The sequence below is a fragment of the Scyliorhinus canicula genome, chromosome 25 (assembly GCF_902713615.1).
Source record: "Scyliorhinus canicula chromosome 25, sScyCan1.1, whole genome shotgun sequence".
Lineage (NCBI taxonomy): Eukaryota > Metazoa > Chordata > Chondrichthyes > Carcharhiniformes > Scyliorhinidae > Scyliorhinus > Scyliorhinus canicula.
The window spans coordinates 12,867,944-12,885,474 of NC_052170.1; the positions used below are offsets into that span (position 1 = coordinate 12,867,944).

Below are 17,531 nucleotides of genomic sequence, written 5' to 3' on the forward strand. Positions count from 1 at the left end.
AAACCTCGGCCAATGTTTTGACTATCTTATCCCAATACTTTCTCAACTTTGGGCAGGACCAGAATGCGTGTAAGTAATGACCAGTCAGTTCTCCGCAATCTCCAGCAACTACTAAGAGGAGCCAATTTCTGCAGTAATATGTGGTGTTCGCAAGTACTTAGTAATGAGCTTCGATTTATATTCTCTCCAGGGATTTGAGTCGACAACAAGATGGGATTCAGAAAACGTTTCATTCCAGTCTTCCATCGGTGTCTCCTGTTGCATTTTAACCCTCCCATTTCCTTTCAATGCATAAGGAATTGCCAGGCAGCATGGAGAGCAATGTCTAATATATACAGGATAGGGGCAGCATGGTGGCACAGTGGGTAGTACTGCTGCCTCAAGGCGCCGAGGTCCCAGGTTTGATCCCGGTCTGGGTCATTTTCCGTGTGGAGTTTGCACTTCTCCCCGTGTCTGCGTGGGTTTCGCTCCCACGTTCCACAGATGTGCAGGGTAGGTGGATTGATCATGCTAAATTGCCCCTTAATTGGAAAAACTGAATGGGGCACACGCTGGTGATAAAGGTTTTCCTCAAATCCCCTCTAAACCTCCTGCTCCTTACCGTAAATCTCTGCCCCCTGGTTGTAGACCCATCAACGAAGGGAAATGTTTTTTCCTATCTATGTCCCTCATAATTTTGCGCTTCTTGATTAGGCCCCCCATCAGCCTTCTGTGCTCTGAGGCAAACAACCTCAGCCTAACCAGACTCTCTTCATAACCGAAAAGCTCCAGCCCAGGCAACATCCTGGCAAACCATATCGAATGCAATCACATCCTGTGGCCATCAGTTAGCTGTGGCTTAACGAACATTTCATACAGCTCCATCATAACCCCCTTGCTCTTATATTCTATTCCTCAGCTGATAAAAGAAGTATCCCATCTGTCTTCTTAACCACCATATCTACTTGACCTGCTGCCTTCAAGGATCTATGGACGTGCACCCAAGGTCCCTCTGTACTTCCCATCATCCTGTCGTTCATTGTGAAAGTGTAGCTGATGAGGGAAATTTGGCATCTGGGAATTCAGTGAATGGCATGGACAACAGTGTATGAAGTTTAAGGATTGAGAAAGAAACTCGAATGGGTGAGAAGGAAATAGGGTGTATTCGGATCAACTCGGTTATAGAAAGATAAATCGAGAAGAAGCAAGGTTGAATAAAGATTTTTTTAAACAAAATTTGACTTTTTTTAAAAAACCCTAACAATGTACCGCCTGAAGGAATGAAGCTCCACATTTGAATTGTGTCCCTCTCTAGGATGGGGTGTAGATTGGCATTGTTGTCATCTCGTTAAAAGAGTCCTTACACTGCTAATTGCTGGATGTAACTTTTTGTGGTGAGTTTAGTGGGCAATTAAAGTAAAAACCCCGTATTTTCTAAACAACTGGGAAGTTAAGGGTGTGATGTGGTTCGTGCAACGGAAACAGTGAAACATTGTAAAACACATCGCAAATTCTGGAGATTCGTATCTCATGGGCATAACTTTAAAGGCCCTAAACTTGTCAGCTGATTTATACATTAACAACACATACACCATTATTGTTCTAGCACGATCAGAAAATCTAGTTTAAGAAAAGAATCACTGACAGAAGGTGACCTGATGTGTTGGCCTAAAATACAGCAAGAGCGCCACAGGCTCTTGACTGTTTTTGAGAGCGTGGCAAAGCACTGCTGCATCCGTGGGGCAGCATGGTAGCACAGTGGCTAGCACAGTTGCTTCACAGCTGCAGGGTCCCAGGTTCGATTCCCGGCTTGGGTCACTGTCTGTGCGGAGTCTGCACGTTCTCCCCGTGTCTGCGTGGGTTTCCTCCGGGTGCTCCGGTTTCCTCTCACAGTCCAAAGATGTGCAGGTTAGGTGGATTGGCCACGCTAAATTACCCTTAGTGTCCAAAAAAGTTGGGTGGGGTTCCTGGGATAGGGTGTGGGCTTGGGTAGGGTGCTCTTTCCAAGGGAGCTGCCAACTCGATGGGCTGAATGGCCTCCTTCTGCACTGTCGATTCTATGATTTCCGCGGGTTAGGACAAGTTGGCCAGAAACGTGGCAAAATACAGGTTGAGCATCCCTTGTACAAAATGCTCGGGCCGAGAGACTCCCGGATTCCGGAATTTTTCGAATTTTGGAATATCCGTATAGGTTTAGTTGTGAAACATTTTGTATCTGGAGGATCTTGGGTGAACACAGTGTTATTTTTTACTGGAAACATGCTAACTCCATCAAAGTGCAAGTACAGAAAGATTAGAACCAGCAACCGGTTTAACGTCTCATTAAGTGCTGTTCAGCCCAAAGTGTAGCGTGTGTTTCAGAAAGTGTATGTTTCGACACATATTCCAGTAATCGCCAATGAACAGCATCTGTTCTGTATGCTTGTATCTTTAAACGGACCGCCTCCACAGATGTGTAAATCTAGGTTAACGTGGTGCCTGGAGTGTTGTGGGTTTTGGGCATGAGGCACGTCGCACTGGAGTCCTTCGGGCACCCCGACCAGTGACTGCTGCTGGGGCAGATGCGACGCAGGCTTGTTCCTGCGCATTTACCTGAGGGTGAAAGTGATGGCGTGGTCTGCTCCCAGTGGTCCTGTTCCAATAAGCAGCAGTTTAAAAAAAAAAAGAAAAGTACCCCCGGGATAATTGATGAGAGGTATTTGCAATTGCCAAAATGAAAAGGATATTGAGTGCAGTTAACTCCCTAACCCTCTGGGAGTTAACTATATGTCAGGTGACGCTTACTGATGTACTGAAAATGTTTGTTTCTAAAGGGGTATCCTCTTACACATTTAATCTTTATTCATTATAGAGTATGTAGAGAGGGTATGTGGCCTCCTCTTGTTCCTATGGTATATTTTAAATACAATTTCCCTATCAGGAAGAATAACAGAAGAGATGACATTGTGTTTGAGGGCGTAATTCATTCTTTAGGCATGACTGTGACCAAGAAACGCCTCAGTATCAGACCATGCCATACTGTCAGCTTTTACATTACAGTTCCTTCATGTCTGCTGCTCATAGTTTCATCAGGGAGAGTGGTTAATAAAGGCAATTTTTGGAGCCGAGATAAGGCAGTGCTCTCCCTCCTGCCATAACAAAGAAATGTAGCATTGCTGCCTACGATACTGAGGACCTGGGTTCGAATCACGGCCCTGGGTCACTGTCTGTGAGGAGTTTGCACATTCTCCCCGTGTCTGCGTGGGTTTCACCCCCACATGTTAAATTGCCCCTTAATTGGAAAAAATAATTGGGTACTCTAAATTTATTTAAAAAAATAAAAATAACAAAGAAGTGGGTCAGTGGGTGGGGAGCCAACATGATAATCTGGCGAGCGTATTTTATAGAGGACATTAGTGATTGCCATGGGGGGGGGGGGGTGTTAGTCATGTGGGGTTTCCGCAGTGAAGGGAAGTGCCAAACTGCTGCTGTGTGCAAAGTCACGTCCAAGGAACGAGTTGAAGTTACACCCTCAAACTCAATCTGAACACTTGTTTTAACCGTTCCCTGTTATTCTTCCTGGTAATAAGCTTCTGATTGCTTTATCGTCCCATCATTGTCACCACGTTATTGCCTCGGTGTTTCTGGCAAGTAGCTTGCAGTAGATGAATGCAGCAGGGATAGGTTTGTAAACTGTAGCGCTGCATTAACGTTTAATTTCAGCTACATTAAGAGGGGTTTCTGGTGAAAATGACACAGGATTTGGGTCGACTATTATTGAATAGTTGACTGGGCTGTGTTCAACAAAGCCTGATTTCAGGAACAGGGTCTGAAACGGGTGTTGGCACGCGAATAAGGAACTTGTGTGCTTTTGAGGAATGGTTTCTCGACCCCTGTGATGGGCCTTCATCAATATACTAGTTGGCGGGTGTCCAGCTTGAGACACCTGCATGCACATCACTTGCCACACTGGATGATGGAGGCATCTGCGTTACAGCGGCATCAATGGGGTTATATATCAAATGGCGTTGGTCTTCGACTGGAGGTGTTTGCGGCTCTCCCAGGACTGGATGTTGGAAGGGCAGTGTAACAAGAAATGGTGTAGCTTGGAGTTAGAGCCGAATGCCATCAGCATACCGTGGAAGCTGACTCGAGACTTCGGGTGGTGTCATCAAAGGTCATTGTGTAGATGACAACAGGGCAAAAGATAGATCTTTGGTGGACTGGGGTGTGGAGGCAAGAAGAGAATCAGTTGCTGTGGTTTATTTACTTTTATTCTTTGCACAGGATGTGGGTGTTGCTGGCTAGGCCAGCAGTTGTTACCCATCTCTTAATTGCCATTGATAAAGTGGTGTATCAAAGTGAGGTTGATCCCGCAGATGTACCTGCTGGGGTTGATAACTTTTCCCTTTTTATCTAGTTTCCTCCAGCATTGAGAAAGTTCTTTAGCCATGTACACTGATAGCCTGTTACCCGTTTTCCTCAATGTTAGCTTGCAAAAACGGCTCACATCTGCTGGCCTTGCTTTCTTTATCTGTCTGTTGAGTCATCTCCTCACACTTGTTCGCAAAAACAAATTGTTTCTCGGGCCTTGTGTTCTGTAAGGTTGGCTACTTTTCCCATCATGCTTTAAAGAAGTTTAGCTATTGGCCATTCGGCTACAGTGGTACTACGCTGTCTTAAACTGCTGTGGTCATGTGTAGGTACACCTAGGGTGCTGTTAGGGTGGGATTTCCAGGATTTTGACCCAGCGACAATGAAGGAACGATGATCTAATTTCAAGTCAGAATGGTGAGTGACTTGGAGGAGAACGTGGAGGTGGCGGAATTCCCAGACAGAGGGGATGGGGTATGTACGGTAGCACAGTAGTTAGCACTGATGCTTCACCACGCCAGGGACCCAGATTCGATTCCCGGCTTGGGTCACTTTCTGTGCGAAGACTGCACGTTCTCCCTGTGTCTGCGGTTTCCTCCCACAAGTCCCGAAAGACGTGCTTGTTCGGTGATTTGGACATTCTGAATTCTCCCTCTGTGTGCCCGAACAGATGCCGGAATGTGGCGACTGGGGGATTTTCACAGTAACTTCATTGCAGTGTTAATGTAAGCCTACTTGTGACAATAATAAAGATTATTATTAGATTATTACGATTTTTGCTGACGAGGTGATGACAGCAGCTTTCAAAGAGAAAGGTGTAATATTTGAGAGAGGATTGTTTGTGTCAGCTAAACCAGGTTGGGGGGGGGGGGGGGGTCATGAAGAGAAGTTGAACAATCAGCAATTTAGTGTGAATTGTTGTCAGGATGAGTCTCATGGACACGATGAGATACAACAGACGTGGGGTCAGATAAGAGAGAAACGAGAGAAGAGCGTGAGTTCAGGACTGGGGAAGGGGAAGCCTTGAGGCGAGGTTTGTCTGGGTGCATGAGAAATGGGAAGCCAGAAGGGCAGCTATAAAAGAATGATTTCCAATCACGTGGAAATGTTTTTTTATTAGAATTTACCGTAATGGAGTTAATGTTAGGATTATTTTAATATTGTATCGTGTATGATCCACTTGGTAAAATTGCTTCATTTATTTTTTTTCCTGTTGTCTGTCTCTTCAGTAGATGACTGCAAATCAATTCTGATGGTTGGACAAAGGACAGTAGAACCTGTCATGCCCCTGATTGACAGTTTGTGACCTAGTGCTTGAAGGGAAGGGAGCTGGCAAAACATTAGAGTGATATTAAATGGCCAGGCCTTTATATTGCTGCCAGAATTCATTACAGCCATAGGAATGTGTAGAATAAGAAGATATCACAGTATTCAGTAAATATCATGCACGCTTCTATATCTCGTCTCCCCCCCCCCCCCCCCCCCCCCCCCCCCCTTACAATGGTCTTCACTGAAAAATATCTATCCGGCACTCACTTAATTTGTGCGCTCCCTGATTCCCACCGCTTCATACATACTCTTATTTCTGTAAATCTCTGATCACTCGGGTAAAGCTTAAGCCACAATACTGTAAATGGCATCATATCAGGGGCTGTTTAGCACAGGGCTAAATCGCTGGCTTTGAAAGCAGGCCAGCAGCACGGTTCGATTCCTGTTACAGCCTCCCCGAACAGGCGCCGGAATGTGGCGACTAGGGACTTTTCACAGTAACTTCATTTGAAGCCTATTCGTGACAATAAGCGATTTTCATTTCATTTCATATGAGTGATTCAAGTGATATCCAGGTAGGATTTACCTTAATTGAGGTTCTGGTACAGTTTTGATGTTTCTTTTTTCTCTTTGCTATTCAGGTCATGTATTGATTCCATGCTTCAGATACAGCTCCTAGGTCTGTCCTGTTTCCCCTGTCTCAGAGAGTGAATCTGTCTCTTCCATGTGAATAAATCTGGAGCGCAGCAAGGTTAATGGATCAGGACAGCAGGTCACGATAAGTCTGGCTCATGTGTTGCCTGCACTCATCTCTCTCATTGTTCCTTTTTTAGGAATCTACTCTACGTCTACCCACAGAGTTTGAACTTCAGCAGCCGTCAGGGGTCTGTGCGGAATATTACAGTGAAAGTCCAGTTTATGGCAGGGGAGGACCCCAACAGTGCCTTGCCGGTGAGAAATGCCTTGTATTAACACGGAGTTCCTGGCACCTTTGTTCATGGAGCCCACACAGTAATGCCTTTCCTGGTATTGTATGTGTCACAAAGTAATGCCGATTTTATTTATTATTGTGCAACCTAAGGGAAAGGTCCATAACAGAACACCACAGCGGCTAAAGATAGTGAGTTAAATCGGGAAGAGATACCAAGGTCAGGTTCCAAAAGCCAGAACACTGTTCGAGGGAGAAAGGAAGAAGAAAAGCATGCATGTCTATATTTAAGGGGGGGGCAACGGAGCGGCGATATTGTCACTGCACCAGTAATCCAATGGCCCGGGGGATACGGGTTCGAATCCCACCAAGGCAGCTGCCGATATTTGATATTGATGAAAATCTGGAATTAAAAGTCTATTGACGACTGTGAAACCATTGGCGATTGTCACAAAAACCCATCTGCTTTACCAATGTTCATTCGGGAAGGAAATCTGTCGTCTTCTGGCCTCCAGATCCCCAGCAATGTGGTTGACGCGGAAATGCCCTGTGAAATGTCCCAGCAAGCCACTCTGGGAAATTAGGGATAGGAAGCCAATGCTGGTCCAGCCGGTGATGCCCAGGCAAGAATGAAGAAAAAAAATTGCCTGATCTCTCAAATCTCCTGAGTGGTTTATGTGCAATTTATCAAGTTGGAAGTGGATTAATTGTCAAAAGCAGCAGCCATTATTCATACATACAGCAAGGTTCCACAGATAGTCAGGGGTAGAATTTCGTTTTTGTCGTCTTGGTTAAGGGCGGGACCTTGTCCAGGGTACAGCAAAAACTCCCGACATTTAGAATAGTGGAATCTTCAGTGTTCACCACAACTGGGATGACAGACTTTGGTTTAGTGTCTTAAAAATGACGCAGTTCCAAAAATGCAGCGACACTCACTCGGTACTGGCCCCAAAGCTTTAGGATGCTTTCATCTTGGTGTCAAAAATGCGTGTGGAACAGCACAATGAAGCCTCAATTTGATGATCAGGAAGAGGGAGGTGTCAGATTGGGTATCAACAGCTCAGAAGAAGGCGAGAAATGTTTTTAAAAAGTCATAAACACAGGTAATATCAATTTTTAAAAAGGCATTGGAAACCAGAAACTGGGAGAGATCATCTATTAGTTTTATGTTGTTCTGTCTGAGAGCGTCCCCACAGAAAGAGAGCAGCTTCCGCCTGGTTTGGTTGCATTTTGTAGAGGTTTTAAAGTGTGGTTTGGGGAAAATAATTTTCCTTTCATGTCAAACACTTAAGTCAATGTTTGTGAATCTCCCACATCTATTGCGAGTCAGTCTGTTCCTTTCACAGATTCTAGTCTGACACCTCTTGATGCTGCGAGTAGTGTAATTGATTTTCCACTGTGTGCATTTTTGACAATGGATACTTAACAGGAAGTACACATTGTGCCTGCAGTGGTACCAAATGATATTGAAGAACATAAAAAATGATGGTTGAGACAATTACAGCAGCTTTTAGTAGCTACTTACTCCCACGAGGCACTGGATTTTGGATGGCTGTGTGGGTGAGACAGCAAATGCAGCCACTTACCAGATCATTCTTATTATAGCGGAAGTAAACGAATCACTTCAGGTTTTGCAAGAGCTTAATGGACATGTGCGTCTTGGAGAGCTATCTGTCTAACCTGTATTTCTCATAAAACTTTCATGATTACACTTTTCTTGCTGAGTTTGCTGCCTCTGAACTTGCGCTGTATCTCATCCAGGTGTGACTGTTCTGTATACACAAGGCAGCAAGTACTCCTGCAGCTTTGCAACCCACTTGGTTATCTGACAACCCAGCAACTTTATTACAAAATGCCAGATTCGGTTTTGCAGATTGACTTTGAACGGTTTAGATCCTGTAAATCCAATGTGCATCGATCAGAATCCTTCTCTCAACCAGCACTGCCTCTAATGATTTGTTCCTTCTGTGTAAATGCAGGTTATCTTCGGGAAGTCCAGCTGTGCGGATTTTTCAAAAGAGGCATACTCTGCTGTGGTGTATCACAACAAGTGAGTTACCGAAGACCAGTCTCACCAGTACCTTAAGAGGCCACGCAACCGTTCCGTGTACCTGTTTTGTTATTCTGCAACTCTGGCTAATATTGATCCTGTTGAATTGTAGTACAACCAGTGCTGGCTCTGCTGTTTGCGACCAGTCAATTGTAGATGATTTTTCTACAAGTGCGGTCTCTCTGCACCCAGCTGCTAACCTGCCGAGGCTGCACTCAGTTGCATTTCCTGCACTGAGGAGCTCCACTTGCCAGTACAGGAAGAGATTGGGACACCATTTTTAAATGCCCCCCCCCCCCCCCCCCCCCGAGGCAAAGGAATTCAATCCCAAAGCCAGTTGGGTAGATTCAGTGAGTGCATATTATACTGAGACTAGCTGCGCACTTTAATAGGAGGGCACAGAAGGTTGGGTGAGTAAATTTGCAGACGACACTAAAGTCGGTGGAGTTGTAGACAGTGTGGAAGGATGTTGCAGGTTACAGAGGGACATAGATAAGCTGCAGAGCTGGGCTGAGAGGTGGCAAATGGAGTTTAATGTAGAGAAGTGTGAGGTGATTCACTTTGGAAAGAATAACAGGAATGCGGAATATTTGGCTAATGGTAAAATTCTTAGCAGTGTGGATGAGCAGAGGGATCTTGGTGTCCATGTACATAGATCCCTGAAAGTTGCCACCCAGGTTGATAGGGTTGTGAAGAAGGCCTATGGCGTGTTGGCCTTTATTGGTAGAGGGATTGAGTTCCGGAGCCATGAGGTCATGCTGCAGCTGTACAAAACTCTAGTACGGCCGCATTTGGAGTATTGCGTACAGTTCTGGTCGCCTCATTATAGGAAGGACGTGGAAGCTTTGGAACGGGTGCAGAGGAGATTTACCAGGATGTTGCCTGGTATGGAGGGAAAATCTTATGAGGAAAGGCTGATGGACTTGAGGTTGTTTTCGTTAGAGAGAAGAAGGTTAAGAGGTGACTTAATAGAGGCATACAAAATGATCAGAGGGTTAGATAGGGTGGACAGTGAGAGCCTTCTCCCGCGGATGGAGGTGGCTAGCACGAGGGGACATAGCCTTAAATTGAGGGGTAATAGATATAGGACTGACGTCAGAGGTTGGTTTTTTACGCAAAGAGTGGTGAGTCCGTGGAATGCCCTAATTGCAACAGTAGTGAACTCGCCAACATTGAGGGCATTTAAAAGTTTATTGGATAAGCATATGGATGATAATGGCATAGTGTAGGTTAGATGGCCTTTAGTTCTTGACTTCCCATGTCGGTGCAACATCGTGGGCCGAAGGGCCTGTACTGCGCTGTATCGTTCTATGTTCTGTATGTAAATTTGCCGAATACGGATCCCGCCCATTTTGGGTCCAGATTGCTTCGTCTCGCCAGTTCCTCTTAGATCTTGAGAGATGTCACGAGCCGGGTAAATCTCGTGAGAGGTCTCTTGCAAGATTTACCGGCTGCGCCACATCCCAAGTCGGGCGGGGCCGTTAGATCGCGCTCTGAGGGGGTCAGCAGGCTATTTCACCATCAAGGGCACCAGAGTTGAGCCTACTTCTGGTCTTATCCACCGGCCACTCACAAACATGTCCCAGCAAGTCCCTAAATAGTGTTGAGAAATAGCACCTTCTATTTGACTGAATATCACACACAATATGGCCCAAGCTGCGCTCGTGATTGCAAATGCCCACTGAGCTAATGGAGGAGCTAAATATCTCTCCCTGAAAGGGCAATTAGGGAAAGAAGCACTTTCCAATTGGTGAGAGTTAAACTGAAAGAGGGAACGGTAGATGTATGTGCTCGATGACTGGGAGAGCTCACCTGTATCAGTGACACGGTGCGTGTGACCTCTGCAGATCGCCAGACTTTTATGAGGAAATAAAAATGAAGATCCCAGCAAACCTGACTGATAACCATCACCTGCTCTTCACCTTCTACCACATCAGCTGTCAGCAGAAACCGAGTGCATCACTGGAGACACCCGTTGGCTACACAGTGAGTAACCGTGAATCTGAAGATCAGCCCAGTAACGTACAGGGCTCTATAGCGGGGGGGTTTCCAAGTTGAATACTATAATAACAACCTTAGCGTTGGGACCTCAAGCTCCGACAAACAGCAATGTCATGTTGACCAGATAATCTGCTTTTTGTCGACAATGATTGAGGCGTAATTGTTGACTGGGAGACCCCCCTACTCTTCTTTAAAATACCACCATTAGATCTTTAAAAGCAAATTACTGCGGATGCTGGAATCTGAAACCAAAGAGAAAATGCTGGAATATCTCAGCAGGTCTGGCAGCGTCTGTAGGGAGAGAAAAAAAATCATTAAATCTTTTATGTCCACCTGAGAAAGAAGGCAATTTAACGACTCATCTGAAAGACGGAACGTCTGACAGTACAGCACTCCCTCAGTACTGCCATGGAGTGTCAGTCTTGATTTTTGTGCTCAAGTCCTGGAGCAGGATTTGAACCTTGAACATGTGACTCCGGTAAGAGCGCTACCTACTGAGCGACGGCTGACACATCGAAAATAAAGAGCATGAGGAGATCATGCTCCCCTTCGAACCTGCTCCGCATTTCATTATGATCATGGCTGGTCATCCGACTCAATACCCTAATCTTGGTTTTGGACACACCCACCATCGGGAATATCCTTCCTGCATCTACCCTGTCTAGTCCTGTTAGAATTTTATAGGTTTCTGTGAGATCCTCCTCACTCTTTAGAACTCTAGCGAATACAATCCTAACTAAATCAATCTCTCCTCATACGTCAGTCCCGACATCCCAGGAATCAGTCTGGTAAACCTTCGCTGCACTCCCTCTAGAACAAGAACATCCTTCCTCAGATAAGGAGATGAAAGCTGCACACAATATTCCAGGTGTGGCCTCACCCAGGCCTTGTATAATCGCAGCAAGACATCCCTGCTCCTGCACTCGAATCCTCTCGCAATGAAGACCAACATGCCATTAGCCTTCTTTACCGCCTGCTGAACCTGCATGCTTACCTTCACTGCCTGCTGTACCTGCATGCTTACCTTCAGTGAGTGGTGTATGAGGAAGACACAGGTCTCGTTGCACATTCCCCTCTCCTAATTTATGGTCATTCAGATAATAGTCTGCCGTCTCGTTTTTTCTACCAAAAGTGGATAACGTGGCATTTATCCAAATTATACTGCATCTGCCATTCATTTGCCCACTCACTCAACTTGTCCAAATCACACTTGAAGGATCTCTGCATCCTCGTCACAGTTCACCCTCACACCCAACCTGGTTTCATCCAGAAATTTGGAGACGTTTTGTTTCCTCATCTAAATCATTAATATATATTGTGAATAGCTGGGGTCCAGCACCGATCCCTGCGGTACCCCACTAGCCACTGACTGCCAATTTGAAAAAGGCCCCTTAATTCCTACTCTGTGTTTCCTGTCTGCCAACCTGTTTTCTATCCATCTCAATACACTACCCCTAATCATATCCACTTTAGTTTTGCACGCTAATCTCTTATGTGAGACTTTGTCAAAAGCCTTCTGAAAGTCCGAATATATCACATCCACTAGCCCCCCTTCGTCAACTCTACTAGTTACATCCTCGAAGAATTCCAGTAGATTTGTCAAGCATGATTTCCCCTTGCATGAATCTATGCTGACTCTGTCCGATCCTGCCACTATTTTCCATTTTCTACAGCTCTTCTGTAAAACCTTTGAGAATGGATTCTAGAATTTTCCCCACTACTGACGGCAGTTTACTGGTCTATAATTCCTTGTTTTCTCTCTACCTGCCTTTTTAAACAGTGGAGTTACATTAGCTACCCTCCAATCTGCAGGAACTGTTGCAGAGTCTACAGAATCCTGGAAGATAACCACCAATGCATCCACTATTTCTAGAGCCACTTCCTTAAGTACTCCGGGATGTAGATAATCAGGCCCTTGGGCCTTAATTCTATGACTTTTACACAACTGTTACCAATGCTGTGTGTTGTAGGGTAATGGACTGTTTATATTTGACGTGCAATTCAGCCCTGAAAAACGGCCAGGTATTTGATTTGTTTTTGTTTGAAGAAAAGATCCTTTTGAGGACGTCGTGTCCTTCGTGGGTCTTGCGTGAGACATTAAGTGGGATGACAGGATTAGCTTCTCACTCAATCCTCAGTGGCATGCACCATCCAAACCCACAGATTCTTAAATTCAGTAATGTACTTGCAGTCATGCTGCAAGCTGTAATTATGGACAGTGAACAAAAATATAAGTTAACTGCAAGTCCTCAATAATAATGTACCATGTTCCAGTACATTTTAAACTATCTACCAGAATTAAGTTCTGATTCAAGTATTTATGTCCTGATATGTATTCAGTACTCTTAATTTCATAATATTGCTTGATTCTTTGGGGAAAATAGCACTTTTTAGCAGTCTCAAAGGTCAGATTTCCTTATTACCTGGCAGCTTGAGTCGCTCCCTGGAGTGACTCTATTCTTTGCAATGGGGTACCCATTTCCAATAGATCTGGGAGCTGGTCTGGAGATGCCTGACTGCAGGAAAATGAGTGCCTGCTCATTACACTGTCTCTAAATGTGCCGGTGTAGAACTGATCTGCGCTCCTCCATTTGACCAAGCAGGGGACCGGGTTTCCTGCGATCCGATGTTTTGAGTGAATTAAGTGTATTTGAAGCAGGGGGCTTGTCAGTCACTTTAATTCAGGCTCTTTACCCACAGTCATTTCCTCTAAACCCTGCTATGGATTTGAGTGCAGCCTGAGGGTTCTGAGTTGGTGAGTGTTACTGCTAGCTGTGCAATCTCTAATCTTGTAACCCTCTCACTTAGTGGATCCCTTTGATGCAACACGGCCGACTCCGAACTGGACCATTCAGCCTCCCAGTGTCTGTGGACAAGCCACCTCCTAGTTATTCCGTGCTCACTCCTGATGTAAGTATGGCCTACGTAATGCATTACTTCACCCCTGTGTGTGTTTTAATTGTTCTTTTCCCCTCCCCTCCCCTGCATCCCATGTTGAAATACAGACTCTTTACACCATCTCTTCCTCTAACTGCCTCAAGGCCATCACCTCAGTCTGCCATTCTTCCTAAATATCAAATATCGTTAAATCGCTAGCTTCTTATTATAATCTTGTCACATGTAGGTTTACATTAACACTGCAATGAAGTTACTGTTAAAAGCCCCTAGTCATCACATTCCGGCGCCTGTTCGGGTACACAGGGAGAATTCAGAAGGTCCAATTCACCTATCAAGCCCGTCTTTCGGGACTTGTGGGAGGAAACCGGAGCACCCGGTGGAAACCCACGCAGACACGGGGAGAACGTGCAGACACCGCACAAACAGTGACCCAAGTGGGACCCTGGTGCTGTGAAGCAACAGTGCTAACCACTGTGCTACCATGTGTTTTTTGTTAGGGAGTTGTCACCTTTTTTTTATATAAGCCTCCTGGGGAGCCACATGGGTTTAACAAAACTGAGGTTCTGGTCTTCCTTGACTCGGTACAGGAAACTTTTAACCTATAGTTGTGGAGTGGAATTGAGCACATGGGAGGGGGGGGGGGGGGGGGGGGGGGGGGGGGGGGCAAGGAAGTAGAGACATTGGAGCTGAATTTTCAATGTTAAGATTTGAGTGTGATAAACTACCTTAAAATTTCCACTGTTTGTAATTGAAAGCTGATACAACAGAGTGCAGGCACCATCCCCAAAACCCTGCAGTTATTCTCCCAAACAAGTTCAAATTGCATTTTGCAGCACTTCACCACTCCAGCGGTGATGTTGTATCGTTGACATATCTGCAATGGGTTTTATAGAAGACAAACCACATGTTGTTATTTGGTATGTCTTCTGTTTATACAGTTTCAGGGGTGATGGGTATAAACAACAAACATTTTTGTGAACTTGCGCCGATCTCAGTAATTTGTCCACTGATCTTTTCAGAATGTTTGGGGATGGCACAGTGGTTAGCACTGCTGCATCACAGCGCCAGGGACCCAGGTTCGATTCCGACCTTGGGTGACTGTTTGAGTGGAGTTGGCATGTTCTTCCTGTGTCGCTGTGGGTTTCCTCTGGGTGCTCCTGTTTCCTCCCACAGTCCAAAGATGTGCAGGTTAGGGGAATTAGCCATGCTAAAATTGTCCCTTGGTGTTCAACGTTTAGGTGGGGTTGCGGAGATGGGGCGGGGGAGTGGACCTGGGTGGGGTGCTTTTTTTTGGAGGGTTAGTGCGTATATGTGATGATATTAACAAGCTGGTTTCAGCATGCCAAGGTCAATCTAGAAAATCTGTTTGTACCTCGGAAACTGTCTGCTCTCTAGATTACTCTCTGCATTACGATGGCTTCCCGTTGGCTGTGTATCTTGCTGTTTTTATGGACCCTTATTGCTCCCATGTATTGTCCAAACCGTGAATTTTCCTTCTGCACGGTAGGGATTTGATGATAATTGGCTGAACTCTTTCTACCAGCTGATGGTCATTGCATTGGACAATTTTTGGACAATTGCAGGCTTGGAACTGGCTTCTCCCAGCAAGGGCTGTTCTGCTTGGAGAAGAGAGTTGTGATAGAGGTATTCAAATCATGAGGAGTCTGGACAGAATAGATGGGGAGAAACTGTTCCTGTTGACAGAATCATCGCGGACTAGAGAACTCCGATTTTAAGGTGGTAGAAAAAGAAGCAATGTTAGCATGAGGAAAAGTGGTGAGTAGTTGTGATTTGGAACACACTGCCTGGGAATGTGGTGAAGACATATTCAACCGATGCCTTCAAAAGAGCATTGGATAATTATCTGAAGATAAAACTTTTGCAGCTTTATGGGGGGGAAAGGCTGCAAAGTGGTCTACGTGAGATGCTTTTGAAGAGAGCCAGCACGGACAGAATGGAAGGAATGGCCTCTGTCTGTGCTGTAACCTATCTTGGTGTGATTCCTGGTGTGCTTTGCCAGGAGGAAGACAGAATGTTGTGGGATATTGGAGGCCGTTCTATATTGTATGATTGTAACCACAGGAGATTATTCAGAATACTTCAGTTGTGGCATTATCAGCAGCCTTGAGTACATTACCCTTCTGATCAAGAGGGACTGTAAAGTTAGAGAGCAGATTTAGAGAGGAAACTATTGGGCGGCACAGTGGGTTAGCCCTGCTGTCTCACGGCGCCAAGGTCCCAGGTTCGATCCCGGCTCTGGGTCACTGTACATGTGGAGTTTGCACATTCTCCCCATGTTTGCATGGGTTTCGCCCCAACAACCCAAAGATGTGCAGGGTAGGTGGATTGGCCATGCTAAATTGCCCCTTAATTGGGAAAAAAAAGAATTGGATACCCTAAATTTGTAAATAAAAAAAAAGAATTAAACTATAGAACATGTGGTTAATGGAATCATGCTGGCCTTCTAGTGCAAGTGACCGGGTACCACACACGGGCTGTTTTTAGGTGGTTAGTTTTTGTCACGTCCTGTAGGCATCTGAGAAATTCTCTTGATTGTATCTGTACATTTATAAATGTCTTCCTTTTGATTTATCTTTGAATAGGTCCAACTGCCTGGAATGAAGTGGGTTGACAACCACAAAGGAGTTTTTAACGTGGAAGTATCTGCGATATCGTCAGTGCATACCCAGGCACGTACACACCTTGCTTGCGAAAACCTGCACCCTCCCAACTCACCAAAGCACTCAAGCAAAGCTCAGATCCCTTTGAAAGAAGCACCACGGTCTGAAATGTCTGGCTTCCGAGCTGAGTAAACACAGAGTTTGTACACACAGGCGATTCTGAATGTTCAAGGGAGCAGAAGAATAAATGCCAGACCACTGTGCTGTTTTTTAACAGCATTATTGAAGAGTTTCTAAGGCAGTACTGTCACATAATATCCTCCGAATGAAGATTAGCATCATTATGCACTTGGCAGCTACAAGACTGTATAACTCCTATAGGTCACTCAAAGCTATTATACATTTACTGTTCCTCCATCTGGGCCCCTTGTAGCATTGTAAACTCAGTTGGGAGCAGCCTTACAACCATTTCCAAATGTTTATTTAACTCCAGGCTAAATGCACAAACATCACAGAACCAAACTCTAGATTGTATCAAAGGTGAATGAACCCTGCTTCTTCTGCGAGTAATTTCACCCAGAATTGAAAGCAGATCTCAAAAGGGAACTTGGCAAGGGAGCATTGAAGGCATGAGGAAAGGTTTTTAATGTAGTGACTTGTTATGTTCTGGAATGCGCTGCCTGCAAGGGTGACGGAATTAGATCCAGAAGCAACTTCCAAAAGGAAATTGGATGTATATTCGAATGGTAGGCTTTTGTAAGACTTTGGGGAAAGAGAAGGGAAATGGGACATGTAGGATAGATCTTTCAAGGAGCCTGCACAGACACGATGAGAGAAGAACAGAGCTGAGGGAAGGATCACCTTCAAAGCTTTGTCTTTTGTGGAGCTGAATGGCTTCCTCTTTGAATGAGAGATGGATACCTGGAATTATTCTGAATCTATGCTCTATTCAGAGGAAAAAATAGGGCGAAATGTGATGGATTTTATACTGTAGAAGAGGGGGTGGAGCAGCGGGCGCAGAGTTGGAGGTCAGTGATTTATCGGAGCTAGGAGAGATTTCAACAAAGCTGTGTAGGTGACGAAACAGAAAAAAACATTTATGGCCATGTAAAGGGCTACAGAAGAAGTTTGTTTATCAATATCATAAGATATTGCAGCATGGGAAGAGGCCTTTCGGCCGCCGTTTCAGAAAGTAATCCAGTTGGTCCCACTCTCCTGATCTGGCCTACATGTGATTCCAAACCCACGGCAATGTGGGTGACTCTTAACTGCCCGCTCAAGTGTAATTAGGGGCGGGCAATAAATGCTAGCACAGCCAGCCACACCTGCGCCCCATGAACAAATAAAAAAAAACTTAAAATCTGTGTGCAGGTCTTGAATTTGGAGAAGCCATCCAATATCTGATGGCTCCTCAAAAGACAAAGCTTTGAAG

The 17,531-nt window shown here is 45.1% G+C and overlaps 1 protein-coding gene across 9 annotated transcripts in view; it reads left to right on the forward strand.

The window, feature by feature from the left end:
• The window catches only part of LOC119957052 (dedicator of cytokinesis protein 7-like), a 179,182-nt gene that overhangs the window by 83,533 nt on the left and 78,118 nt on the right, over positions 1 to 17,531 (forward strand). For all 9 annotated transcript variants that reach the window (XM_038784661.1, XM_038784663.1, XM_038784662.1 and 6 more), the window contains exons 15-19: positions 6,435 to 6,552; positions 8,509 to 8,579; positions 10,427 to 10,565; positions 13,389 to 13,490; positions 16,082 to 16,168. In XM_038784661.1, coding sequence (XP_038640589.1) covers positions 6,435 to 6,552; positions 8,509 to 8,579; positions 10,427 to 10,565; positions 13,389 to 13,490; positions 16,082 to 16,168 — 517 coding nt within the window. The remainder of the gene's footprint in view (positions 1 to 6,434; positions 6,553 to 8,508; positions 8,580 to 10,426; positions 10,566 to 13,388; positions 13,491 to 16,081; positions 16,169 to 17,531) is intronic.